The sequence below is a fragment of the Heloderma suspectum genome, chromosome 2 (genome assembly GCF_057233095.1).
Source record: "Heloderma suspectum isolate Gila_16-S chromosome 2, 16-S_ref, whole genome shotgun sequence".
NCBI lineage: Eukaryota > Metazoa > Chordata > Lepidosauria > Squamata > Helodermatidae > Heloderma > Heloderma suspectum.
Genome location: NC_139459.1, coordinates 403,372,761 through 403,400,273, shown reverse-complemented (window position 1 = coordinate 403,400,273; position 27,513 = coordinate 403,372,761). Strand labels below are relative to the sequence as shown.

General features: G+C 49.2%; 2 protein-coding genes across 2 annotated transcripts; both read left to right on the top strand.

Moving 5' to 3' along the window:
- Positions 1-206: 206 nt before the first annotated feature.
- On the top strand, positions 207-6,888 carry LOC146356685 (vomeronasal type-2 receptor 26-like). Its single transcript, XM_084830259.1, has 5 exons — positions 207-362; positions 537-767; positions 1,208-1,334; positions 3,480-4,342; positions 6,823-6,888. Exons 1-5 carry the CDS (start codon positions 207-209, stop codon positions 6,886-6,888), a joined length of 1,443 nt encoding a protein of 480 aa, XP_084686385.1.
- Positions 6,889-6,975: 87 nt separating this feature from the next.
- On the top strand, positions 6,976-24,743 carry LOC146356684 (vomeronasal type-2 receptor 26-like). Its single transcript, XM_084830258.1, has 10 exons — positions 6,976-7,080; positions 10,823-10,888; positions 11,970-12,142; positions 13,754-13,804; positions 17,191-17,358; positions 18,319-18,406; positions 18,911-19,012; positions 20,915-21,145; positions 21,556-21,682; positions 23,839-24,743. The coding sequence occupies exons 1-10, from the start codon at positions 6,976-6,978 to the stop codon at positions 24,741-24,743; spliced, it is 2,016 nt and encodes a 671-aa protein (XP_084686384.1).
- The last annotated feature ends 2,770 nt before the right edge of the window (positions 24,744-27,513 follow it).

Sequence of the window (27,513 nt, the reverse complement as noted above, 5' to 3'; positions counted from 1 at the left end):
AATAGCCACAGCTGTCTGGGTGGTTTACGAAAGATTAAAACCTGAAAACCAAGTAGAAAACATAATCTAGAAACCATTTACATAAAACAAGGAAGCACAATCCACACTAGAAATCCCAGGCCTGGTTTTTTATCATATGCTGTCGAATGCCTGAGGGGAGAGGAAAGTCTTAGCCTGGCAGCAAAGGGACACCGCTGGGGCACTGGATGAACCTCACGGGGAAGCGGGTTCCATCACCGAGGGGCCACCACCTGCCGTGTTCCAGTCCCCCAAACCTCCCTCAGAGGAGGCACCTGGTGGAGGGGGACCTCAGATGGCGATTGGAGTGTATGAGTCGGCTTCAGATCCCCAAAGGAATTAACGTTCAGGGATGAAACCAGGTCCCTCGCTAGTGTCAAAAGATACCCCCAGGCTCTTAAGTCTGGAATCAGCCCTGAGCCATAGAAGATTCAAGCATGAAATGGGCAGCACTGAGAAACTGAGTGTGATTTCTGGTTTCCTACATGCCTTCCTCCATGATTTCTCTGCCGTTCTAGCTTCACCCTTTCCTGAGAAACTCCCAGTTGTACAAAAATTCCATGGACAGGGGGTATTTGGACGAGAACGGAGACCTGGCATCCGCCTTTGACATTGTGAACTGGGTGAAGTTCCCCAACAAGTCTGTGGTTAAAGTGAAGTTTGGGAGTATGGAAAGACGGGGATCCCCAGCAGGCCTCAAGTTAGCCATTGATCAGGACGCCATTGTGTGGCCCCAATGGTTCAACAAGGTGAGGAAAGCAATTCCTTTAATTCCACAGTATTTACTTACCGTCTCTTAGCCTCTGCTAAATGGGACAGGTTCCCGGTCAGCCTGCAACTTCCAACTAGCAGCAATTTTTCAAGATCTCGGAGGGAGAGGAGCCTTCTCCCAGCCAATCACAGGCTGCAGGTGACTTGGGACTTCTCTGTTCTTTTGTACACCCCACCACTCTATGTGGTATGTTACGGAGCACAAGCGGACATGTCCCTGAAGGCACAAGGGAAACAAAAGAGGAAGGGAGGAGAAGCCCCAGGAGAGGAAACTGGGAAGCTGCGTGTGCTCAGGCTTAGTGACGAGCTTCATGTTCAGTCCTGGAGACCCTGTTGGGCCCTTTGAACTGTGTCTGTCATTTCTGTAGCTAAATTGTCCCCAACACATTTTCCTTGATGGTCCTTGTTCTGTGTGTAGCCCCTGCCTCATTCCAGATGCGTGGAAAGCTGCCGCCCAGGATCCGTCAAGGTGGTTCAGGAAGGAAGGCCGGTTTGCTGCTATGACTGTGCTCCCTGCGCGGAAGGGACCATCTCCAGCCAGGAAGGTGGGTGACTTCAGAGGAAAGTGCAGACCCTGGGGGGGCGGGGGAAATTCACCCAGACATGTTCAGTGAAGCTTTTCTTAAAGGCATTTCTACACTTGGATCCTTTATTGCAATAGCCACAATTCATTTCACAAAACGACTCATGAAAAATGACCTGGGAGGATGGACTGAGGGGTGGGGCGGAGGGAGGCAGAGGATGGCACAGGGATCAGCACCCCAGGACTGCATGTGCCCAGCACTTTACATCATGTGCAAGCCCTCCATGGTTCATATTGTTATGTTAGTGAGGTGGGTGGCTGCCAGAAGGAGGGCCTTTTCTGCTGTGGCACCCTGGCTGTGGAATGAGCTCCCTAGAGAGGTTCACCTGGCATCTACGTTGTACTCCTTCCAACGCCAGGTGAAGACTTTTTTATTCTCCCAGGCATTTTTAAATCCCTATTGTAAATCTCTGCATTCCTGCCAGGTTTTATTCTGGTTTTATTCAGGTTGTATCGTGATAATGTGGTTTTAATTCTTTATATTTTATATTGTTTTATCCTGAGCGTTTTGGTTTTAATTTTTGTGAACCGCCCAGATAACTTCAGCTATTGGGTGATATGGAAATGGAATAAATAAAATAAATAAATGTCCACCCGACGTCTCTGAGCAGTAAGCAATTCCATGGATGGAGTTTGTGCCAAGGTTTGGTGTCCTTTGGAAGGAAGTCAGTGGCGGCTTTGTGGCAGGTTGTAACATTTCAGTTTGTTCACAAATGAACACAGGAATATGAGAGCCATGCTGGGTCAGATCAAAGGCCCATCTACTCCTGTACCCTCTTCAGACAATGGCCAACAAAATAAATGTGTGGGAAAACCACAGGTAGGACGCGAGGGCAATAACACCCTCCCACCCATGTTCCCCATCAATGGCGTACATAGGCTCACTGCCTCTGATACTGGAGGTAGCACATGGCTGTCAGGACTAGCATCGATGGATAGCCTTCTCCTCCAGGACTTTGTCCAACCCGCTTTCAAAGCCATCCAAACTGGTGGCCATCACAACCTCTTGCAGAAGTGAATTCCATTGTTCAACTCCGCATTGTGTGAAGGAGCCCTTCCCTTTATCTGTCCTGCCTCTCCCAGCAGGCAGTCTCATGGGATGATCCTGGTTGAGCATAGGCTGAGCACAGGTGGAGGCACAGTGCAAACAATGCTGGATGTGGGTGATGGGAGTTGTAGTCCACTGTTCCCACATCCAGCACTGTAAGATACTTGCAGAGCCCATGTTCAGCTCTCCGTGACCCCGTTCGCATGACCCAACAACCTGCAGTTGGTTGTCAGCACTGTTTGTCTCACACTGGCTTATCATGATGTGCAACCTGGCCCTGTGTCCCCTCCTCTGTGTCAATCAAACTCCTCTCCATTCTTTGTCTAAGCTGTGGGAGGGGGTGGGGAAGACAAGCAAGCTCTTTCCCCAAATGTCTGTCCCCTTCCAGAGGAGTCACCAGGATCCTAGTCATCGTGGGCCATTGACCTGGAATTTCCCTCACAAGTGACAAGCTCCTTGGCAATCGTCTGAGGACTCCAAAGGCAGTCTCCAGGAATACTGCTGGATCCTCTCACCTGTCCTCTTCAAACAAAATGATAGTTACAGCAGAAGTGGGGGACTAAATTTTGTTCGGCACCTTCCTAGCCTGCCCTCCATGCCCTGAAGGACATCAGGGAGAGGGCCAGGCCCCTGACATCATGTCATTCTCAGCCAACATACCATACGGATGATCCAAAAAATGCACCAAACACACTCGGCCAGCCCGCATTCCCCACATTTATCTCCAATCACAGGTTGGAGAAAACCGCAGGGATTGTTTCAGGAGTCCAGTCCTCCCGCTGGAGGGATTCATGAAGGTTTCATGGGATGCATATGGAACATATTCAGGCCAAATTAGGGCCACAGAAGGGAGTTTCCCCATCCCTGGGTTAAGGTCATGTTTAAACACATGAAATGCAGATTGTGGCCATGGAAGACTGATGAGGCCCAGCAGGCTAGACCATGCTCTGCTTGACATTAATATGTCCTGCCAATCACACCAGAAAAATATCTTTGATGGAATGTAAAAGAACAGAGATTGCTAAGGGTGTAAGGGAGATGTTTCTCTTGTTTTTCCAGATGCAGACCATTGCACCAAGTGTCCGGATGATCAGCATCCAAACAAGGACCGGGATGAATGTATCCCCAAGGATATCACCTTCTTGTCCTACGAAGAATATTTGGGTATCGTCCTAGCTTCCTTTGCCCTATTCTTGTCCTTAATCACAGGCTTTGTGTTAGGAATCTTCATAAAATACCTTGACACTCCGGTAGTCAAAGCCAACAACCGGGACCTCTCCTACATTCTCCTCGTCTCCCTCCTGCTTTCCTTTCTCTCCTCCTTCCTCTTCATGGGTCAGCCTTGGAAAGCAACCTGCCTCCTCCGGCAAATGGCCTTTAGCATTATCTTCTCGGTTGCTGTCTCTTCTCTCTTGGCCAAAACAATCACTGTGGTGCTGGCCTTCCTGGCCACAAAGCCAGGGAACAGGGTGAGGGGATGGCTGGGGAAGAGTTTGGCCAACTTCATCGTCCTTTCCTGTTCTGGTGTGCAAGTTGTCATCTGCTCCATCTGGCTTGGCATCTCTCCACCATTCCCAGACACTGACATGCACTCCCAGCCTGGACAGATCATCCTGCAATGCAACGAAGGGTCTGTCCCCATGTTTTATGCTGCCCTTGGCTACATGGGCTTCCTGGCTGCCATCTGCTTCATGGTGGCTTTTCTAGCCAGGAAGCTTCCTGGCGCCTTCAATGAAGCCAAGCTGATCACCTTCAGCATGCTGGTCTTCTGCAGCGTTTGGGTATCCTTTGTGCCCACCTACCTGAGCACGAAGGGAAAATACATGGTGGCCGTGAAGGTCTTCTCCATCTTGGCCTCCAGTGCTGGCTTACTGGGCTGCATCTTTCTCCCCAAGTGCTACATGATTGTACTAAGGCCTGATCTGAATACAAAGGAGCATCTGATGATGAAAACAAAAGAATATATCTGATTCATATTGTTTACAAATACACCAATAGTCTGCCATTTTTATTGGGGTATGCAAGCTTCAGATGCAGATTTCCGAAGCATGGTGGCCATCTTGGTTCATCCACCATTTTGTGCAACCCCCTAACTCCACAGCACTGTCTACTGGTCAGAGTTGATAGTGCAGTCTTACGATGATGAGCCATCCTTTTGAAACTGAAACTTGCTAACTTTACAGAATCATCATTTTGAATTCCACTGCCTCAGACACATCCCACTTCATACAAATGACCCCCAGGTCTGTCCCTCTTGGTACCAAAGATTCAAAAATTAAAATTGCAAGAGCATATGGTTTAATCCTATTTGTCATGACATTGTGAAATGCTACTCCCTTCCCCTCTCTTCCCCTTCCCTTCTGCCCACTCTTCAAGGGGGGATTGGGGGAGCGGGGATGGGTGTGGAGGAGGTGGAGGAGGCCCATTAGGGCTGAAACCCTACTACTCTTCCCCCCCCATTCCTTTGGAAGAATTGTCCCCTCCGGCCCATGTTCCCCAGCAACTAGGGATGTATGAAAGTCACTTACCTTTTACGAAATTTGATTCGCGGTGGGGGGGAGGCGCTCCGTCCCTCCCCCTGAAGTTCTGGCCAGGGGGGAGGCGCCCCATCCCTCCCACCATGAATCCTGGCCAGCCGGGTCCGCAAATGGTGGTGGCCGTAGCCGCCGCTGTTTGCGTCCCTGCAGTCAGCCGTGATAGGCTACATAAATGTTTAAACCAAACAAAATGTGCGTACGTAAATGGCGGCCCCCATGGGCGCCGCCATTTGCATTCCTTATTTTGGCACGTCTAGTCTAGCCTTCTCCTCCATGCATTTGTCTAACCCCTTTTCAAGCGATCTCATCCGATATTTTTTGCTTACGTATTTTAAAGTTTTGTAAGACACCTTGTAGGGAAAACCTTTATTTCTAACTCTTGTTCTCCCCGCATGTGGATATATCTGCATGGTGAGTAATCCTGCACAATGCAACCAAAATAAAGCCACAGCAGCAGAAAAACCCAACACAGCCAGAAGACGGTATGGTCCCTCATCTACCCCAGTCTCCCCCAGACCAGTGCCCTCTAGGTGATTTGGACTGCAATGCCCAGCATCCCTGACCATTGGCCATGCTGGATGGGGCTGATGGGAGTTGTCATCCAACCAATCCGGGGGACCCCAGGGTGGGGGAGTCTGCTCTTCCCCCAAAGGCCTCTGCAGCAGGAGTATGACTAGACCAGGAGCAACACACAGACCTCTGGGGAGGGGTCCAGACTCGGCTGCAGTGGCTGAGGCCCCCATTCCCCCCTCAGCCGCCAACTGCCTGGGAGGCCTCGGGACATTCCCAGGCGCACAGGAAGAGCCAAAGCGGCCGACCCGGGATCAGCCGTAGATGCTCCCAAGTCGGCCCATTCCTGCCAAGGCCTGAGGTCCACAGAGCAGGAGCCCCTGCCTTTCCTCGTGAGGGGGGAGGTGGAAGAGACCCTGCTGCCCTATCACAGCAGTGCCAAAAGCCTGACCTTCATCTGCCCTGACTTCCATGGGCAGCTCAGACTTCTGCCCCAGGGACGTAAACCCCCCAAGGACTGCAGAAGCCAGAAGAGGGCCTGTGCGTGAGGCTGTCCTTGGAGTCTGTGACTTTACCCTTGAAATCTATACAACTGTGATAGATACCCCTGTATCTAGCCCAGAGATATAAAACACGCAGAGAGACACATCCCGTGCCGGCCCTTCTGTCACGCAAAGTGAGCCTCCCACATCAGGTGGCACACGGCAAGGGGAGGAGGATTGTGCAGTGCCGCCACCGCCACCCCCACACTGACTCTTATATGGTTCTCCCCCCCCCCGTAACCCTCCCAGCTCAAGTTCAAGCAAGAGCATGCCTGCTCTGAGCAGTAGTTGCCAGCGTGTTTCTGAGCCCAATTCAAAGTGCTGGTTTTGACCTTTAAAGCCTTCAACAGTTTGGGATCAAGTTACTTGAAGGACTGCCTCCACCCATGTCAGTCTGCCCACACTTTAAGGTCAGAAAGGGAGGCCCTTCTCATCTGCCCACCCGTGAGAGCAGTCAGGTGGGTGACCACACAGGAGAGGGCCTTCTCTGCAGCGGCCCCACACCTTTGGAACAATGCTCCATCATTGCAGGCTTCTAAGAAGGCCTTGAAAACACAGTATTTTACCATGGCCTTCTCTTGATAGGACTGCTCTTATCGCTGCTACTGCCGCTGTTGTTGGTCTTATTGTCGTCGGCGTTATTGTTGCTTTTATTGCTATTTTATTGTGATTCTGTTTTTACCACTGCTAATCTTTTGACTGTCTTTCTGTATTTTATTGCTCTGAGCCACCGTGGGTGGGCTTCTGTCCTGAAAGGTGGCCAAGATTTTTTCAAAATAAATACATATATACATACATACACACACACGCACACGAAATGTCTGCTTGCCTGTCCAAGTAGTGCACCATAGCTGCGCTTGCGCCCTGCGGGAATCCTGAGCGAGGCCCCGCGCCTGTCAAGGGGAAGGGCAGGCACGGCTCCCCTGCGTGGGCTGGGTGGCTGGGCATCCCGAGGCAGCACCAAGCATGGCAGATCAAGCCAAGCGTTCACAGTTGCACCATCTTGCGCCCTCTGCCCAATTCGGGAATTCTACCATCTGTGCCTCTGGCCTTAAAATTGAGATCCCAATGGTAATGCCGCACAGGTTGGTCTTGTGACCCACAGGTAGGACAGGTGCCTCATCTCTGTCGCTTGCCAGATCAGAGCCAGGAGAGACGGATCTCAGCCCCCTTTACTGATGAGGAAGGAAGCCAAGAAGGAGGGGCCAATGTTATGTTTACAGCTACAGATGTCACTTCGCAGGGTTAGAGAGGGTGCCGTAAAACAAGGAGCTACGTAACGAGGCCAGAGGGGCTATCGGAAAGGTACCCGGAAACCTTATGCCAGATCGTAAATGTAATGAAATAAGTAATAAGAAAACAAGCTCACAGGACAGGATGATACCAGGGAAATATTTTTGTGTCACAAAGATACCCGTCTCATGTCACAGAAGGCTGCAACTTTGGTATAAGCATGTTGTTCTGCTCGTTTATATTGCCAAGGAGGTTAATAATTCCATAGTCTTATTTCGACATATGATGATTTAAGGTAGAAATGCTACCTTTGGAATGCTTCGCTAAGTCACATAAATAATAGTAAAACATAGTTTGCACAAGTTTTATAGCGTCCAAATGCATAGAACGGAGACTCAGAGCACGCAGCCGTGGGAGCTCTCCTTCAGGATCCGCGTTCCTTACCGCTTTGCCTGTCGAATCAGCCTGGTCACCTTGACACTGATTATCACCGAGGTCTTGCCAATGTCCTTGACTCTGCTTGGAGGCCTTGTTTAGGGATGATGTCCGATGTTTCATGGGTTTGCATTGATGCATCCACAAGTTCTTCTACTGAGTGCTCTTATGTTAATACTGTACTTTGCAGTAAAAAGACAAAAGACAAATCCTGTCTGAGAGGGCGCTTCTTCAGAAACAGAATTCTGTATCACCCATATCAAGAATAGACTATTGAACTTATGGTTAGACAGGGGCATCTGTAGTGAAGGGAACTCGGCACGCGCCCAGGATCTTTTGAGCTGTCCCAATTGTCTTTTATTTATTTATTTTTTTACTTTTTCCCATTTTCCCATTCCCATTGGAAAACAGAAACGGCCATAACCTTTGTAGTTTGTATGATAAATGCATGAACTTTGGAGATGTCATAGCCCCCGTGGACCTGATTGAACCTGCCCAATTTCAGGCAGTTAGGTTTAGTGGTTTTTGTGCTAGTTAGTGGAAAAATTTGCTATTTTCAAGAAATTCTGTCAAAGCAAAGAGCTATAGTTTGTTTGTTTTTGTCTGGGGGGGGGGTGCTTCCACATCAGTGCATAGAGGCTGGGAACCTGGCATCTCCTAAACAGCTGACTGAATCTTACACAGTTTAGGCAGTTAGGTCCAGTGGCTTTTGTGCTAGCTATGAGTAAAGTTTCCTTTTCTCAAAGATGAAAACAAAAGTAAAAACTGTCAAGTTACACAGGGGATCAGAGATTCTAATCAGAAGGTGTTTAGAAACCTACTTCTCTGGTGTAGGGTTTTTTTTTTTAGGAGCAAAAATCCTCTCTCCTCCTAGTTTTCTGCTCTTCCATGCACACTGTTGGGAGCTTGCTTGCAATGAAATTTTGGAGAGGGAGAAGGAAGGGAAGAAAGAGCTCCATGCGAAATACTGGTATTTCACACACCATCTGATTTCAATGCCCCAAACTGGAACCTTTGGATTCTGCAGAAGTTTAGCAGCTTCAGTACAGCAAAGGATCCAATCAGCCTCCACAGACGTCTTTCTCCCGCTCCACTCTAATTTGCCCTATGTAGCTGTAGGACTCAAATTATTCCAGAAGGGGGGATAGGACCACGTGGCGTCGTGCTTGAGGAACTGCTGAGGCTTTTAAATAGGTTCTACACAGTTTCAAAAGAGCTCGAAAAAGCCCCCAGCCACCTCACCTGATAAAGTTAATGGAAGTACATGCAATCTTTACAAACCCTCCACAGACTCCTAAACTCCTCTGAAGTACCGCCTCTCTGAATGGAGCCACTTGGCTTAGGGAATTCTCCCTAGCCCCCGCCCATGCATGCATTTCCCAGCCCCATTCTTCTTTCCTTCTTCCCACCCCTATCCTGTTCTTTCTTTCTCTCCTTTATTCCACCCAGAGCATATCTAGGGGAATTCTTAAAGAACATTCTCTTTGGTGGAGAAGAGAAGTTCTGAACTTTTGACTTTAACCAAACAGACAGGAGGGTTGTTTTTTTCTCCTTCTCCTCACTCAGGCCTTTGAGAAAAGTGGGTTCACGGGGTTGCAGAGCAACAGATCTGGGGCTGTTTGGTTTGTCAGTTGCCATTATCCAGCCACAGGAAGGGCTGTAGCAGAAGTACCCAGGTTTGAACCCCGGCATCTCCAGGTAGGGCTAGGAAAGAATCCAGCCTGAAACCCCGGAGAGCTGATGCCACCAGTCAGTGTCAACAGTACTGCGCTAGCTGGACCCAGGGTCTGGCTCCGTGTAAGGCAGCTTCCTATGTTCCTATAAACGGAAAGCTTTAATAGAAATAGGAGTCTTTGGTTTGATTTTTAAGTGCAAGGAGATCAATATTGCGAATCTATGCAATCCTATGTATGCCTTCTCCAAAGTCCCATTATGTTTAACGAGGCTTACCCTGAGGAAAGTGTGCGCAGGATTCCATCACAAGTTACTTTTGCAGGGAGGTTTGCACCTTGATGTTCTGCTTGTTTACTTAGAAATAAGTCCCGAGTTGTGAGCATGGTACTGCAGGCTTAATACAGTGCCTACCCAATTGCGTCTAAGGAATTTACTACCGTTCCTGCTCAGTCTTATGCGTGTTTTGTCTTTTGTGGGTTTTTGTGGTTTTTGCATGAACTCTAGGTTCAGTAGTGAGGGAAAAGCACTTAGTACATGCTCAGAGGTTCTCCATACCTTAGCCCTAGTTTTGAAAACAGACTCATTGGCTGAATCCTGGTGTAGTTTTGGCACACATGAAGTTATGGGGAGGAAGATGCAATGAAAGCTTGTGCAGAACAAGGAGGAGGTAGAGGAGAGTTGCACAAAACAAGACATCTGTTTTGATGAAGAGTTGCTGGGGGATCGTAGGATGAGGAGGGATGGTTGCATGGGGGGAATAGAATTGGTATGGGGAGAATGTAAGTGCCCAGTGCTGAAAGAAAAACATTCTGCACATGCTCCCTATTTAAGAACATCAGAAGAGACATGGTCCATCTAGTTGAGCATTCTGTTCACACAGTGGCCAGCCAGATGCCCATGAAAAACCCACAAGCAGGACATGAGTGCAACAGCACCTTCCCACCCATGCTAACCTGCTGCTAACATTGGTGAAATGTAAATATATTTGAGTGATTCTAAATTTGCATGCATGTATCCTTCAGAAACTTTGCAGGTTGCTTGCCCGGGGGACACCTCTCACGACCTGTGCATTTTCATACAAATTTACCCAAAATATTGGTGAAGGGGTGAATGGAAAGGAAAGCAAATCACTCCCTCCCCCAAATTGGAGAACACCCCTTCCACATGAACTGCTGCACCTCTCCTTCTGAAACTTTGCTGGTTTCTTACGTAGGGACAACTCTAGGTTGTCTGTAATTTTCAGAACAATGTTCCACAAGGAAAATAGGGAGATAAGCATGTCCTCTTTTGGAGACCTCAAAAACCCTTGTGGCGATCATTCTGAACTTCGGCAGACACCATCTCCTCTGATGGGGCAATGAATCCTGAATTTTTTATCCAATTCTTCCAAGTAATAAAAATGTTATTGGTAGTTCCCTTTAAAAGAAAATCAAAATATAAACTCTGCACCTATGTTTCTGACTTTGGGCAGGTGCAGTCCCCATCTAGGGAGCTACTATGCCTGGAATTATCATCCAGTTCTGACCAAGAGGAAAAGGTACAGTTTTTTTTCTAGTTTCCAATGTCAGTCAACAGGAAGAATAAAGGCTCATTTCTCCAAACATTGACTCAGGTTTGGTGCTGAGCTGAAGTGGTCTGACCACCAATTGGCCCGAGCAGAAGAGGGATGTTTTCCAATACGCTGAATTGGGTGTCTGACCACACACTTCTTATGTATGCATGTATGTATGTATGTAATCTCTACACACACACAAGCACGCCACATGCACACACCACACACACACACACACACACACATATATACACATACATTGGAGGTGCGCTTAGACAATAATAGATGATAGATAGATAGACGATAGATAGATGATAGATAGATAGATAGATAGATAGATAGATAGATAGATAGATAGATAGACAGACAGACAGACAGACAGACAGACAGAAAGACAGACAGATATGCAAATGTGTGTTATGGGCCTGTGCCCCAGATCTTTTATGAACTGAGCAACACCCCTCATCTTGATCCTGGTTCCCGTGAAGGCGTTCCACAGGCAAACGCCAGGCCAAGCTCACCTGTCCCCCCCCCCCCAGCCAATGTCAAGAGTGTGGAGCGGCATCTGTGAGTTGTGGCAAACATTTTTTCTCCAGCCGAATGGAGAGTTCAGGAAATTGCAGAGGTGATGCAACTTCTTCCACATGTAATTATCAAAACCATAGTGGTTTATTCTTCTTTCTGCCAAACCTCAAGGGACTCTTTTTTCAAATCTCCCCTTTGAGTCCGCTGAGGTCAACATCAGAATACTGAGCAACACGAAGCGGCGTCTTGCACAGGCCTCCTGAGCCACGGAGAGCTTGGCTGAGCTCGAGGTCAGCTGAGGAGGGCTCTGCGAGGGGCTGTGTGGAGTGGATTTACTCCCACCCCCTCCAGATATGAACCCTCACCTCCCTGAGCTCCATCTATATGGGGGAAGCCACTGACCCCTCCAGTTTGCAAGAGGACTTTGCCATCCTCTAACTGCACATCCAGTCAGCTCAGAGGAGCAGGCAGGAGGATGGAGGCTGCACCAGGCGCACCCAGAACGAGAACGCTGCTGCTCTCGCTGCTGCTGCTGCCCCAGGCCACCTGCGGGATGCTCCGGGCCAGATGCCCCTTGACTGTGGAAAGGGATGAATCAGCCCCGCTGAACCACTACAGGCCGGGGGACCTCCTCATTGGCGCGGTCATCTATGCCACGGGAGTTTCGTTTCTGCCATCCCTGTTTGACAAGCCTCCGTCTACCAGGCTTCATGGGTAAGTCATTCTGCATGTGAGCTGGAGGGGAGCTGCTGATGTTCCATTCCCTACCACATCTATGAGCGCCACTCATCTCGAATGGCCGAGGACTGTCCCTCTCAGCTGGGAACTGAGAAATCGCCATCCTTTTCTTGCCATGGGGAGGGGAGCAGGGGGCATCATGGAGCCAGTGTAGTGTAGTGGTGAGAGTGACGGACTGGGAGCCGGGAGATCTGGGTTCTAGTCCCCACTTGGCCATGGAAGCTCACTGGGTGACTTTGGGCCAGTCACAGACTCTCAGCCCAACCTACCTCACAGGGTTGTTGTTGTGAGGATACAACGGTGAGGAGGAGGATAATGTAAGCCGCCTTGAGTTCCTTGCGAGAGGGAGAAAGGCGGGGTATAAATGCAATAAATAAATAAATAATCCCTCCATTCCGTGTCCAGCCTTCTGGTTCATTTTTAAGTGCGGTAATGTAATAAAGGACAAATCGATCTCCTGTCGTGTGGTTTGCAGAAGGAACATCCGCTCCTTTTTTAACCCATGTGAGGAGATCCAGGCTGTGGTGAGGGGGAGAGAGCACTTCCCCACCCCCACCCCCTGACTGCCCACTAAGATGCAAATGTTTGTCTGGACACTAACTCCTCTGGGGAAGGGTCAAAAGAGCCGGGTATGTTTAGGTAGACGAAGGGGAGACATGAGAGCTGTCCTCAAATATCTCCCAGGCTGTTGTGCCGAAGGAGGAGCAGGATTTGTCTCTGTTGGTCCCGTGGGGAAGACCAGAACCAAAGGTTGGAAATCGCAGGGAAGTGGAATTGGGCTAAACGTTAGGAGGAATATACCAACCTGCTGCCCTCAAGGTCCTTTGGACTACAACTCCAAGCATACCTACCAATTTCTGTACTGGCTGGGGATGGTGGGAGTTGAAGTCCAAAACAGCCGGGGACACTGGGTGGGGGACGTCTGCCTTAGGAGCACCTTCCTCGTGAAACAAGCTCTTCAGGAGTGGAACAGGTGGCCTCGGGAAGTGGCAGGGTCTCTCTCCCCGGAGGGGTTTCAGCAGGGCTTGACGGCCACCTGTCAGGGATGCCGTTGTTGCGTCCTACACTGCAGATTCTGCACTGCGCAGGGGGCTGAGCTAGATGGGCTCCAAGGTCCCTTCTGAGGGTGAACTGCTAGGGTTCATTTCCTAGTGATCCCCAACATGGACTTCACCTTTTCCCACACTTATTCCTACTTTCTGCTTTCTGTTCCTTTGAGGAACATTTTCACCGAGCTCTGCACCACCCTCACGGATCCTACCAGCATATATGTGAAGTGAGGATTTTCTTCCCAACATGCTCAACTTTATGCTTACATTAAATTGCATGTGCCATTTTAATGCATATTCTCCCAGTCTGGATAATCTCCTCTTCATAATGTATTTTTTTCTTTTAAACACGCAACATAATTTCATCGTGTCTGCAAACCTGGCCAGCTCCATCCTCACTCTGAATTGCAGATCATTTCTGAAGATATTGAAAAGCACTGGTCCCAATACAGATCCCTGGGGGAGCCCCCTGTTTAAACCCCACCACGGGGAGAATGTACCATTTCTTCCCACTCTCTGCTTTCTGTCCCTTACCCAGTTACTTGCCTCCTCTTACTCCAGGACTGCTACATTTGCTGCAGAGACATTGGTGAGGGACTTTGTCAGAACTCTGTTTCTCTCTCAACCAGATCCCCCTCTTCACTGGCGTCTTGACGCTCTCAAAGAACTCTCAAAGATCAATGGAACAAAACAAACCTTTGCAGAAGCCACCTTGATTCTTTTTCTGCAGGGCTGGTCATTTGGTAGGCTTGAAAAAAAAACTTTTAACTTTTCAGAAATCTACCCAGAACGCACATTAAGCTAACTGGCTTGCCATTTCCTGGATTCTCCTTGGATTCCTTCCAACAAACAAACAAACAAAATTGGCACTACATTGGCTGCTCTTCAGTCCTCCAGGCAATCTTAGGGCATGTTCCATATTTGTGTTGGAATGTGTAGATATAACCATTTTCAACAATAAAAAAATGGGAGAATGTGGGAGTTTTAGCTTCTGCCTGTAGTTGCAGGTGAGGCGCTTCTGCTGCTGCATGTGTTTGCGAGAGGCGGCAGGGGGACTTCCCTGGATTTGCGGTCTGAGATAACAACATTGGCTACACTGCACGGTTGTTGTCTCACCACCTCAGCTTTTAACAGCACACAGTACATTTTATGCCCAGTCAGTGTCTTGGGGTTCTTGAACTAACTATGAAGATGTTAATTATATCAGGGATAACATGAGGCTAAGGATAAAAACAGCCTTGCAGATATGATGTGCTTTCGGTACCTTAAAGCACAAGATAAAAGCTAAGAATTGTACAGCTGCAGTGAAATTAACCTCCCTGGGGGGCAACGCAGATGAATTCTTCTTCTTCCTCTTCTTCCTCTTCTTCTTCTTCTTCTTCTTCTTCTTCTTCTTCTTCTTCTTCTTCTTCTTCTTCTTCTCCTTGCTGTTGAATTTGAATTTTGTTTCTGTCTTCCAAAGTATTAGCTATCCCACCCAATTTTGTGTCATCTGCAAATTGGATCAGCATTCCTGCACCTCCTCCTCCAAGTCATTAATACAAATGTTGAAGAGCACTGGGCCCAGGACTGAGCCCTGCGGTACCCCACTCGTTACCTCTCCACAGTTTGAGAAGATCCCATTGATAAGCACCCTTTGAGTCCGATTCTGTAGCCAACTGTGGATCCACCGGATCGTTGTTTCATCTAGCCCACTTTCAGCTAGTTTGCTCATCAGGAGATCATGGGGCACTTTGTCGAAAGCTTTGCTGAAGTCGAGGTATATGATGTCTACAGCATTCCCACGGTCTACAAGGGAGGTGACTTGATCAAAAAATGAGATCAGATTTGTCTGGCAGTACTTGTTCTTGACAAATCCATATTGGCTTCGCGTAGTCATGGCATTGTTGTCAAGGTGCTTCCAGATGGATTGCTTTATGATCTGCTCCAGAATTTTCCCAGGGATTGATGTCAGACTGACTGGTCTGTAGTTCCCAGGTTCCTCCTTTTTACCCTTTTTGAAGATAGGGACAACGTTAGCCCTCCTCCAGTCATCTGGCACTTCCCCCGTCCTCCATGATTTCTCAAAGAGAATAGACAGCGGTTCTGAGAGTTCTTCTGCCAGTTCCTTTATGACTCTAGGACGCAGTTCATCTGGCCCTGGAGATTTGAACTCATTCCAAGTCATTAGGTGTTCCTTGACCATATGCCTGTCGATCTCCAGCTGCAATCCTGCCCCTTCAGCCTGTACTTCGCCTTTGCCAGGGGGGTCATAGACCCTCTTTTGGGAGAAGACTGAGCCAAAGTAGGAATTGAGCACCTCTGCCTTTTCTTTGTCATCTGTTATCGTTTTGCCATCCTTATTTAATAGCTGAACCACCATTTCTTTCCTCTGCCTTACTATGCACGTAGCTGAAGAAAGCCTTTTTGTTGTTTTTAGCATCCCTCGCTAACCTCAGCTCATTCTCAGCTTTAGCCTTCCTGACGCCATCCCTGCAATTCTGTGCTATCTGCCTGTACTCTTCCTTTGTTACTTGGCCTTCTTTCCACTTCCTATATGTGTCCTTTTTTGTTTTCAGGTCATCCCTAAGCTTTTTGTGAAGCCACATTGGCTTCTTCTGTTGTCTTCCACCTTTTCTTCTTGTTGGAATTGCTTGTGATTGTGCCTTGAGAATTTCCTTTTTTAAAAGCTCCCCCCCGTCTTGGACTCCTTTTGTCGCTAGCATTGCTTGCCATGGGACCTTACTGATCATTGTTCTGAGTTTATGAAAATCAGCTTTCCTAAAATCCAGGGTACGTGTTTGACTACACTCGGCTTTTGCTTCCCTTAGAACCAAGAACTCAAGTACCACATGGTCGCTTTCCCCCAGAGTTCCTGTAACTGCTACTTTATCCACTAAGTCATCTCTGTTGGTTAGGGTTTCACGACTACACGAGAGAGGGTTTCCAGATTCCAGGAGCTGCAACATACATGTGGCAATCCATGCAATACACGGGACATGCCCAACACCTGTGCTGACTTTCTATTTTCATAACTTTTTTAAAAAAAGAAATTGCTTCGGTTGGGTTTTCTTACCTGGAAAACTAACTGGTTACTAGATGAAGGTGGGGAATTTATTTATAGGTTTGTTTGTTTTTACAGTTACTTACTATGATCAGGGAGGGAAGAGTCAACTGCCCTGGTCTCCTCACCCTGTTGCTAAACTCACATGGGGGCTTAACTTTTTGAGCTGACACTTTGTCACTATGGCTGAGATGCCTTGGTCCTGGGGCGGCAACTCAAGTCAGGTCATGATGACAAGCCCTCTCCCCATTCTCACTCTGTCTCATGGGCACACAATAGTCATTCAGTTATTTTATTCCTGATGTAGATGCTGCTTGTTCAGTTTTACCAAAAGTGAACCCAGGCAATCCCCCCCCCGCGCGCGCACGCACACACACACACACACACACACACACAATTTAACTAAATACCACTCCCCTAAGAACAGACATCCCAACCTGGTGACCCTCAGATGCCTTGCAGTTCAACTCCCATCAGCCGCAGGCACCTTGGCCAATGGTCAGGCATGCTGGAGTTGTAGTCCAAAACAACTTGAGGGCTGGGGGAGGCTGCCTAAGAGGAACATCCCATCATTGAAGAAATCTTCCCAATCCATTGTCCTGTCGCAATTCCTTTCTTGATTCCAAGGGCTGCACACATGCCTAATTCTGGCACTGGAGTGTACAACTGCTCTGGGGTTTTGTTTTGAAATGAATCCTGGATCTTGACACTCAGCAAAGGCTCTTCCTGCTTTTCCTGGCTGCCTCTACACAAGCAAAGCACTAAATGGGGATTGGGTGTTGTGCTTCTGGTTTGGGCTCTGGATGACTGTTAGCACGAGGAAAGTTCTGGAAATGTAATCCAGAAATATTGGCTTCAAAATAAAAGAAGCAACAACTGAATATTCTTGTCTCATTGCAGACAGGATGACAATGTGACACTTTTTTTATCAGGCAAGGAGACACAGAGTACTGGAAGATTCTGCCCTTCTTGTTGGCCACCCAGGAGATCAACCAGAGTCCCAGACTCTTACCCAACGTCACGCTGGGCTACGACATCCATGACAACTATTTCGATGCAAGAATGACTTTGGATGCCTTGCTAGACCTGCTCTCTCCTGGGCAGGGAAATGTTCCCAACTACAGCTGTGGAAGAAGGCATCACCCATTGGCGGTTCTGGAAGGTTCTGACTCTGACATCTCCATCCAGATTTCAACCATGCTGGGCATCTACAAAATCCCACAGGTGCAGTGTGTATGTGTGTGTGTGTGTGGGGGGGGTTGTTTACAGCCTGAGTATTACTCTTTTAGGGGTTATCTCTGAAAGAATCAAAAAGTTCTCCAGAGAACTCCAGTGGGAGCTACCTCCACCCACGAAAGAGGTGACCAGGATCCACAGTGGGGTGTAAAGTGATAGGGCTCCCCCCTTGGGTCCGAATGTGTTTTGGGTGTACACAGGGTATTTGTGGAAGAAAGCTCCTGCACTCATCAGTGAGTCTCGTAGTTAAGGTCATTGGTGGTTTGCTCCTCATTCATGCTTATAACTCTGAAAATAAGGGGGCAGTCAGAGACACCGGTGAGGGGAAGGGCAAGCTACTTTGCAGCTGCCAGTCACCCCTAAAAATCAAGGGTGTTGACTGTGTTCCTATTCTGGGTTCTGTTTCTTGGCCACATTCAATACTGTTGGGAATGTGAGATGGACTCTTGGGAACTTGCTTCCCTTCTGGACACTCAGGAGAAGCTCCATAGTTTAGGGCATATTTGTTTTGCACTTTCCTGTCATCCTGCAGCTTAAATAATTTATTCTTCATAAAATTCTGACTATTTGTTCCACTGGTAGATGGCACAGATATTTCCAGTTAGTCGGTGTCATCTGGCCATCTTTCAGAAATATCTGATCAAGAACTGAAATGTGGTGTTGAAGCAAAAGAAACCATCCATCTCTTCCTTTCTTTGCCAGGTCAGTTATGCTTTTGTTTCTCATGTTGTGAGTGATAAAGCCCAGTTCCCTTTCTACTACCGGATGGTCCCCAAAGAAGGAGCCCAGTATCCGGGGATTGTCAAACTGCTCCTGCATTTCAGATGGACGTTGATCGGTCTCGTTGCTCCGGACACCGACAACGGAGAGAGATGCATGAGGGCCTTGACCCCCGAGCTCATCAGGAATGGTGTTTGTGTTGCTTTCTCACAAAGCATCTCAGGACTGAGCACAAATGAAGCGGACTTCCCTCAGGCTTCATTCCACCACTGGAGACAAGTCAATGTCTTTGTTTATTGTGCAGAGACGAGATACTTCTTGCTTGGACTAAATACTATGCAACTGTATGTTGAAATATTGATGAAACCCACTGTAGGGAAAGTCTGGGTCACAACGGCTTTGTGGGACTTCGCTGTGGAGTTGACATATAATCGTCCTTCTCTCCAACTTATCCTTGGTATATTTTCCTTCACTCTCCAGCAAAATAAAAGCTCTAAATATGATGGTTTTATAGACTTTGCCTTTACTATCAAGCAGTTTGTGGAGAAAGCATTTAGTTGCTCATATTCAAGGCATGCATTGTCTGTGAAAGGCTGGACAAGATGCAGAGAGAATGAGAAACTGGAGGCCCTGCTCCAAGCGGATGTGGAGAGAATCCTGTCTCTCGACAGCTACATCATTTACAACACTGTCCAGGCTGTGGCCCGTGCCTTGGATGCGGCTCATTCGTCAGGATCCAAGAGGAGGGTGGTGGAGGGTGGAGGCAGGCTGGATACTCCAACGCTGCAGCCATGGCAGGTATTCCTTTTCCCATTGCAGATAGCCCTGCTGAATCAATGGTAGAATTCAAGCATGATTGCCCTGGATTTAGAAGCTGTGAATATTAGAAAATGAAGTGAAATGTTGGACACTAAATGTTGGAGCAAAACCAGCTGCAAAACTCCCTGTGCTGCCCCTGCTTTTGCCTCCTGACACCGGCCCCTGAGGACTCAGCCCATCTGGCCATAGTCCCAACATTCGTGCAGCCCCTCTGTCTCTGCCCCGGCTTGTTCCCCGTGCTCCTGCCCTGGAGTCAGCCATGCTGCTGCTCCTTCCTGCCTTCTTGACTGGGCTGCCAGTTTGATACCTACCTAGGTCCACTGTTGCCCCACCCTCCTTCCCTTTGTCCGGGACGGTGTCATGGGTGTAGTGCTGGCATCTGAAATGGGTGTGGATATAAAGAAATGGTTCATGTACTGATAGTGTTTAACAGGATTGTGCATTTCTAATTTTTTTGGTGACTTTTGCAAAAGTGCCAAGCTGAACAGTCAAGACGCATTTTCTGGCAGGAGCACTTTAAAAAAATCAGTTTGAACAATTTGATGGCTGACACAAGAAATCCAGATTCTTTCCCAAACATATGCTAAACCTGTATTTACTGCTCAATCCTGTCTGTGACTCCTCAAGCCCAGGTCCCACTGAGTTCAGTTGAACTTACGACCAGGTTTGTGTGCGGAGGACCTCGGCCTTCGTTACCTAACTGTCAACTTGCTGCCTTTGAACTGGGCCGAGAATGTGTCCCAGGGAGAGGTCGGCCTCCCTCTGCCAAGGGTAATACCAGGCCCAGATCGCTGAACTAATGTATATGTCTATGTTTTCTTAGCATTATTTATCACATGTCTACATTGCCCAATAGCCAAAGCTGTCTGGGTGGTTTACGAAAGATTAAAACCTGAAAACCAAATAGAAAACATAATCTGGAAACCATTTACATAAAACAAGGGATGCACAATCAACACTAGAATTCCCAGGCCTGTTTTTTATCATATGCTGTGAAATGCCTGGGAGGAGAGGAAAGCCTTAGCCAGGTACCAAAGGGGCGGCACTGGGGCACTGGATAAGCCTCAAGGGGAAGCGGATTCCTTCACCAAGGGGCTCCAGTCCTCCCAACTAGGGATGTCAGAGAATTCCGCCAAGGATATCGGTGAGGTCGAATGCCAGTGCATTACCTGCTGCCGTTCGCACTGCTTTGCGGCCACTATGCCATTTGCGTTCCTTTCTTTTTCTTTCCGTAATAGCCTTTGTAAATATTTACGTAGTCTAAAACAGCAAAAAAAAAAAGGGGGAACGCAAATGGCAGCCGCTGTAGCCGCCGCCATTTGCGTCTGCTGTTTTTTTCTCCTTTTTTGCTGTCATAGGCTACATAAATATTTACGTAGGCTATCACAGCAAAATACAAGGACGCAAATGGCGGCGACTACGGCTGCCGCCATTTGCGTCCCTGCAGGCTGCCCAGCGGCCGGATGTCCGGCTGCGGGCATCCTCGGCCGGCGGCTCTGCAGAAACTCTGCACAGCGGAGCCGGCCGGAGTGAATTTCAGGGGGAAGGATGGAGTGCCTCCCCCTCACTACGAATGTCACCCTTCGAAAAGGTAAGTGACTTTCGTACATCCCTACTCCCAACCTCCCTCAGAGGAGGCACCTGGAGGAGGACCACAGATGGCGATTGTAGTGTATGAGCCGGCTTCAGATCCCCAAAGGAATTAATGTTCAGGGATGAAACCAGGTTCCTCTCTAGTGTCAAAAGACACCCCCAGCCACTTGAGTCTGGAACCAGCCCTGAGCCATAGAAGATTCAAGCATGAAATGGGCAGCACTGAGATATCCAGTGTGGTTTCTGGTTTCCTCCATGCTTTCCTCCATGATTTTTCTGCCATTCTAGCTTCACCCTTTCTTGAGACACTCCCAGTTTTACAATAATTCCATGGACAGGAGGTATTTGGACGAGAACGGAGACCTGGCAGCCGCCTTTGACATCGTGAACTGGGTGAAGTTCCCCAACAAGTCTGTGGTTAAAGTGAAGTTTGGGAGTATGGAAAGACGGGGATCCCCAGCAGGCCTCAAGTTTGCCATTGATCAGGACGCCATTGTGTGGCCCCAATGGTTCAACAAGGTGAGGGAAACGATTCCTTTCATTCCACGGTATTTATTTACCATCTCTTAACCTCTGCTAAATGTAGCAAGTTCCTGGTGAGCTTGGAAGTTCCAAGTAGTGGCAGTTTTGCAAGATCTCAGAGAGAGGGGAGACGTTTCCCAGCTCTGTTTCCCAGGTGTGGGCCAAACATAGGCTGCAGGTGACTTGGGACTTCTCTGTCCCGGAAGACACAAAGGGAACAAAAGAGGAAGGGAGGAGAAGCCCCAGGGGAGGAAACTGGGAAGCTCAAGCTACATGTGCTCAGGTGTAATTACTGGGTTCATGTGCAGTCCTGAAGAACCTGTTGGGCCCTTTGAACTTTGTCTGTCATTTCTGCAGCTAAATTGTCCCCAACACATTTTCATTGATGGTCCTTGTTCTGTGCGTAGCCCCTGCCTCATTCCAGGTGCGTGGAAAGCTGTCGCCCAGGATCCGTCAAGGTGGTTCAGGAAGGAAGGCCAGTTTGCTGCTATGACTGTCCTCCCTGCGCGGAAGGGACCATCTCCACCCAGGAAGGTGGGTGACTCTGAAGGAAAATGCAGCCCCAGTAAAGGAGGGAAAAGATCCACCCAGACATGTTGACTGAATCTTTTCCTAAAGGCATTTTAACATTTGTATCCTTTATAGTAATAGCCACAATTCATTTCACAAAACGACGAATGAAAATGACCTGGGAGGACGGACTGAGGGGTGGGGCGGGGGGAGGCAGAGGATGGGGCAGGGATCAGCACCCCCAGCCTGCATGTTCCCGACACTTTACATCACGTGCAAGCCCTCCATGGTTCATATTGTTATGTTAGTGAGGTGGGTGGCTGCCAGCAGGAGGGCCTTTTCTGCTGTGGCACCCTGAGTGTGGAATGAGCTCCCTAGAGAGGTTCGCCTGGCATCTATGTTGTACTCCTTCCAGCGCCAGGTGAAGACTTCTTTATTCCCCCAGGCATTTTTAAATCCCTATTTTAAATCTCTGCATTGTTGCCAGGTTCTATTCTGGTTTCATTCTGGAAGTATTGTTATAATGTGGTTTTAAATACTTACGTAGCCTATCACGGCTGGGGGAAAAAAACCCAAGTGTACGCAAGTGGTGGTAGCTGCCACAATTTGCATACGCCGGGGCTTCCCCCGGCTTCTGTGATAGGCTACGTAAATACTTAAGCAGCCTATCATGGCTGATTAAAAAAAACAAAATGCGCGTACGCAAATGGAAGCGCCCATGGGCACCACCATTTGCGTTCCTTATTTTGGCACATCTAGTCTATGTAAACATTTATGTAGACTACGGCGAAAATAAGGGGAATGCAAATAGCGTAGCGTCTTTTTTTTTTTACTCAGCCGTGATAGGCTACGTAAATGTTTACATAGCCTATCATGGCTGACTGCAGGGACGCAAACGGCGGCGGCTATGGCCGCCGCCATTTGCGGCCCAGCCGGCCAGGATTTCGGGGTGCAGGGACGGAGCGCCTCCCCCCCGGCCAGAATTTCGTGGGGGAGGGAGGGAGCGCCTCCCCCCCGGCCAAAATTTCGGGGGGAGGGACAGAGTGCCTCCGCCCCACCGCAAATCAAATTTCGTTAAAGGTAAGTGACTTCAGTACACCCCTAGTTTGGTGGTGGCAGCTGCGGCAGCCGATCTTTCGACCGGCTGCCACCGCCGCCATTTCCAGTAAAAAAACCCCCAAAAACATGATAGGCTACATAAAGATTTACGTAGCCTATCACGGCTAGATTTTTTAAAAATGCCATGATAGGCTATGTAAATGTTTACGTAGCCTATCACGGCTGAGTAAAACAAAAAGAAAAAACCGCACATACGCAAATGGCGGCGCCCATGGGCGCCGCCATTTGCGTTCCTTATTTTGGCACGCCTAGTCTACGTAAACATTTACGTAGACTACGGCGGAAACAAGGGGAACGCTAATAGCGTAGCGTCTATGCTATTTGCGTTCCCCCTATTTTCGCCGTAGTCTACGTAAATGTTTACGCAGACTAAGATGTGCCAAAATAAGGAACACAAATGGCGGTGCCCATGGGCGCCGCCATTTTCGTACGCGCGTTTGTTTGTTTTTTAATCATCCGTGATAGGCTACGTAAATATTTACGTAGCCTATCATGGTATTTTTTAAAATTTAGCCATGATAGGCCACGTAAATCTTTACGTAGCCTATCACTTTTTTTAAAAACTTGGAAATGGCGGCTGCCGCCACCGCACCGCCACCGGAGCCGCTGCCGGAGCCTCCGCCGCCAGGAAGATCCGTCCCAGGTAAGTCCCGTCCCAGGGGTGTGTGGGGGGGGCGGGGGGCCGTTCCACCACCGATTTCAGGGGGCCAAATGCGCTGGCATTAGGCCTCCCCAAGATCCATGGTGGAACTTTTGTACATCCCTATGTCCAGTCCTCCCGCTGGAGGGATTCATGAAGGTTTCATGGGATGAATATGGAACATATTCAGGCCAAATTAGGCCCACAGAAGAGAGTTTCCCCATCCCTGGGTTAAGGTCATGTTTAAACACATGAAATGCGGATTGTGGCCATGGAAGACTGATGAGGCCCAGCAGGACTGACCGTGCCCTTCATGACATTAATATGTCCTGCCAATCTCACCAGAAAAATATCTTTGATGGAATGTAAAAGAACAGAGATTGCTAAGGGTATAAGGGAGGTGCTTCTCCTGTTTTTCCAGATGCAGACCATTGCACCAAGTGTCCAGATGATCAGCATCCAAACAAAGACCGGGATGAATGTATCCCCAAGGATATCACCTTCTTGTCCTACGAAGAATATTTGGGTATCATCCTGGCTTCCTTTGCCCTATTCTTGTCCTTAACCACAGGCTTTGTGTTAGGAATCTTCATCAAATACCTTGACACTCCGGTAGTCAAAGCCAACAACCGGGACCTCTCCTACATTCTCCTCGTCTCCCTCCTGCTTTCCTTCTTGTCCTCCTTCCTCTTCATTGGCCGGCCAAAGAAAGCAACCTGCCTCCTCCGGCAAATGGCCTTCAGCATCATCTTCTCAGTTGCCGTCTCTTCTCTCCTGGCCAAAACAATCACTGTGGTGCTGGCCTTCCTGGCCACAAAGCCAGGGAACAGGGTGAGGGGATGGCTGGGGAAGAGTCTGGCCAACTCCATCGTCCTTTCCTGTTCTGGTGTGCAAGTTGTCATCTGCTCCATCTGGCTTGGCATCTCTCCGCCATTCCCTGACACTGACATGCACTCCCAGCCTGGAAAAATCATCCTGCAATGCAACGAAGGGTCTGTCACCATGTTTTATGCTGCCCTTGGCTACATGGGCTTCCTGGCTGCCATCTGCTTCACGGTGGCTTTTCTAGCCAGGAAGCTTCCTGGTGCCTTCAATGAAGCCAAGCTGATCACCTTCAGCATGCTGGTCTTCTGCAGCGTTTGGGTATCCTTTGTGCCCACCTACCTGAGCACCAAGGGGAAATACATGGTGGCCGTGCAGGTCTTCTCCATCTTGGCCTCCAGTGCTGGGTTGCTGGGCTGCATCTTTCTCCCCAAGTGCTACATTATCATCCTGAGGCCTGATCTGAATACAAAGGAGCATCTCATGATGAAAACAACGGAATAAATCTGATTGTATTGTTTCCAAATACACCAATAGTCTGCCATTTTTATAGGGGTGTGTAGGCTTCGGATGCAGATTTCTGAAGCATGGTGGCCATATTGGTTCATCCACCATTTTGTGCAACCCCTGAACTCCACAGCACCGTGTATTGGTCAGAGTTGATATTCCAGTTTTTGGATGAGTCATCCTTTTGAAACGGAAACTTGCAAGCTTTACACAACCATCACTTTGAATTCCACTGCCCTAGACACATCCCACTTCATACAAATCACCCCCAGGCCTGTCCCTCTTGGTACCAAAGATTCAAAATTGAAAATTGCAAGAACGTATGGCTTAGGCCTTGTTGTTATGACACTGTGAAATGATAATCCCTTCCCCTTCCCCTCTCCTCACTCCTCAAGGGGCGGTTGGGAGAGGGGGGATTGGTGGGGAGGAGGTGGAGGAGGCCCATGAGGGCTGAAGCCCAACTACTCTTCCCTAACCCCCCATTCCTTTGGAAGAATTGCCCCCTTCGGCCCATGTTCCCCAGAAACTGGTGTACACAGGTCTACTGCCCCTGCAACTGGAGCTTGCAAATGGCCATCATGACCAGCAGCCATTGATAGCCTTCTCCTCCATGCATTTGTCTAACCCCTTTTCAAGAGATCTCATCCCATATTTTTTGCTTATGTATTTTAAAGTTGTGTAAGATACCTTGTAGGGAAAACTTTTATCTCTAACTCTTGTTCTCCCCGCATGTGTATGGTGCGTAATCTAGGGATGTCGGAGAATTTCTCCACGAATCTCCGGGAGGCCGAATGCCAACGCATTTGGCCCCCCAAAATTGGTGGAGAAACGGTCCGCCCCCCCCACCCCCCCGGGATGGGACTTACCTTTGTCGAATGTCCCTGGTGGCGTCGGCTCCCGGCGGCAGTTCGTCGGCGGTCTTCCGACCGGCTGCTGCTGCCGCCATTTCCAAGTAAAACAACAACAACAGCAACAACAACAACAACAACAAACGTGATAGGCTATGTAAATGTGATAGGCTACGTAAAGAAATAGGCTATTTGCGTTGCCCTTATTTTCGCCGTAGTCTACGTAAATGCCCAAATAAGGAACGCAAATGGCGGCGCCCATGGGCTCCCCCCCCCAAAGTCAGCCGTGATAGGCTACGTAAACATTTACGTAGCCTATCACGGCTGACTGCAGGGACGCCGTCATTTGCAGAGCAAATAGCATTTCCACTGCTATGGCCGCCGCCATTTGCATCCCGGCTGGTCAGGAGGATTCGCGGCTGGAGGGACGGGGCGCCTCCCCCCCGGCCAGAATTTCGGCCGGAGGTACAGAGCGCCTCCCCCCCGGCCAGAATTTTGGCGGGGAGGGATGGGGCGCCTCCCCCCCACCCAGAATTTTGGGGGAAAGGATGGAGCGCCTCCCCTGCACCGCGAAGGAAGCTGCGGGACCAGATAAAGGACTTTCGTCCATCCCTAGCGTAATCCTGCACAATGCAACCAAAATAAAGAAGCAGCAGTAGAAAAACCCAACCCAGCCAGAAGACGCTATGGTCCCTCATCTAATCCAGCCTCCAGCAGCCTGGTGCCCTTTAAGTGTTTTGGACTACAATGCCCAGCATCCCTGACTATTGGCCATGTTGGATGGGGCTGATGGGAGTTGTCGTTCAACCAGTCCGGGGGACCCCAGGTTGGGGGAGTCTGCTCTTCCCCCAAAGGCCTCTGCAGCAGGAGTATGAATAGACCAGGAGCAACAGATAGACCTCTGGGGAGGGCTCCAGACCCGGCTGCAGTGGCTGAGTGAGGCCCCCATTCCCCCCTCAGCCGCCAACAGCCTGGGAGGCCTCGGGACGTTCCCAGACGCACAAGCGGAGCCAAAGCGGCCGACCCGAGATCAGCCGTAGAGGCTCCCAAGTTGGCGCATTCGTCACAAGGCCTGAGTTCAAGAGAGCAGGAGCCCCTGCCTTTCCTGCTTCCTTTTGGTGGGGAAGGTGGAAGAGACGCTACTGCCCTATCAAAGTGATGCCAAAAGCCTGGCCTTCATCTGCATTGACTTCCATGGGCAGCTCAGACTTCTACCTCCAGGGATGTAAACCCCCCAAGGACTGCAGAAGCCGAAGATGGGCCTGTGCGTGAGGCTGTCCTTGGAGTCTATGATCTCAGCCCTGTAACCAGCACAGAGATATAGAACCAGTGGAGAGACACGTCCTGTGCCGGGCCTTCCGTCACGCAAAGCGAGCCTCCCACATCAGGCGGTGCATGGCAAGGGGAGGCGGATTGGGCACTGCCGCCACTGCCACCCCCACACTGACTCTTATATGGTTCTCTCCCCGCCCTCCATAATCCTCCCAGCTCAAGTTCAAGCAAGAGCGTGCCTGCGCTGAGCAGTAGTTGCCAGCGTTTTCCGAGCCCAGTTCAAGGCGGTGGTTTTGACCTTTAAGCCTTGAACAGTCTGGGACCAAGTTACTTGAAGGACCGCCTGCACCCCTGTCACCCTGCCCTCACTTTAAGGTCAGAAAGGGAGGCCCTTCTCCTCTGCTAACCCTGAGAGCAGTCAGGTGGGCGACCACACAGGAGAGGGCCTTCTCTGCAGTGGCCCCACACCTTTGGAACAATGCTCCATCATTGCAGGCTTCTAAGAAGGCCTTGAAAACATTATTTTACTATGGATAGGACTACTCTTGTCGCTGCTCTTGCTGAAAATCACGAAATGGCGGAGGTGTGGCTAATCAGAAAAACATGTGAGACTTCTGCTCCAGCTCCATGAACTGGAATTTACAAAG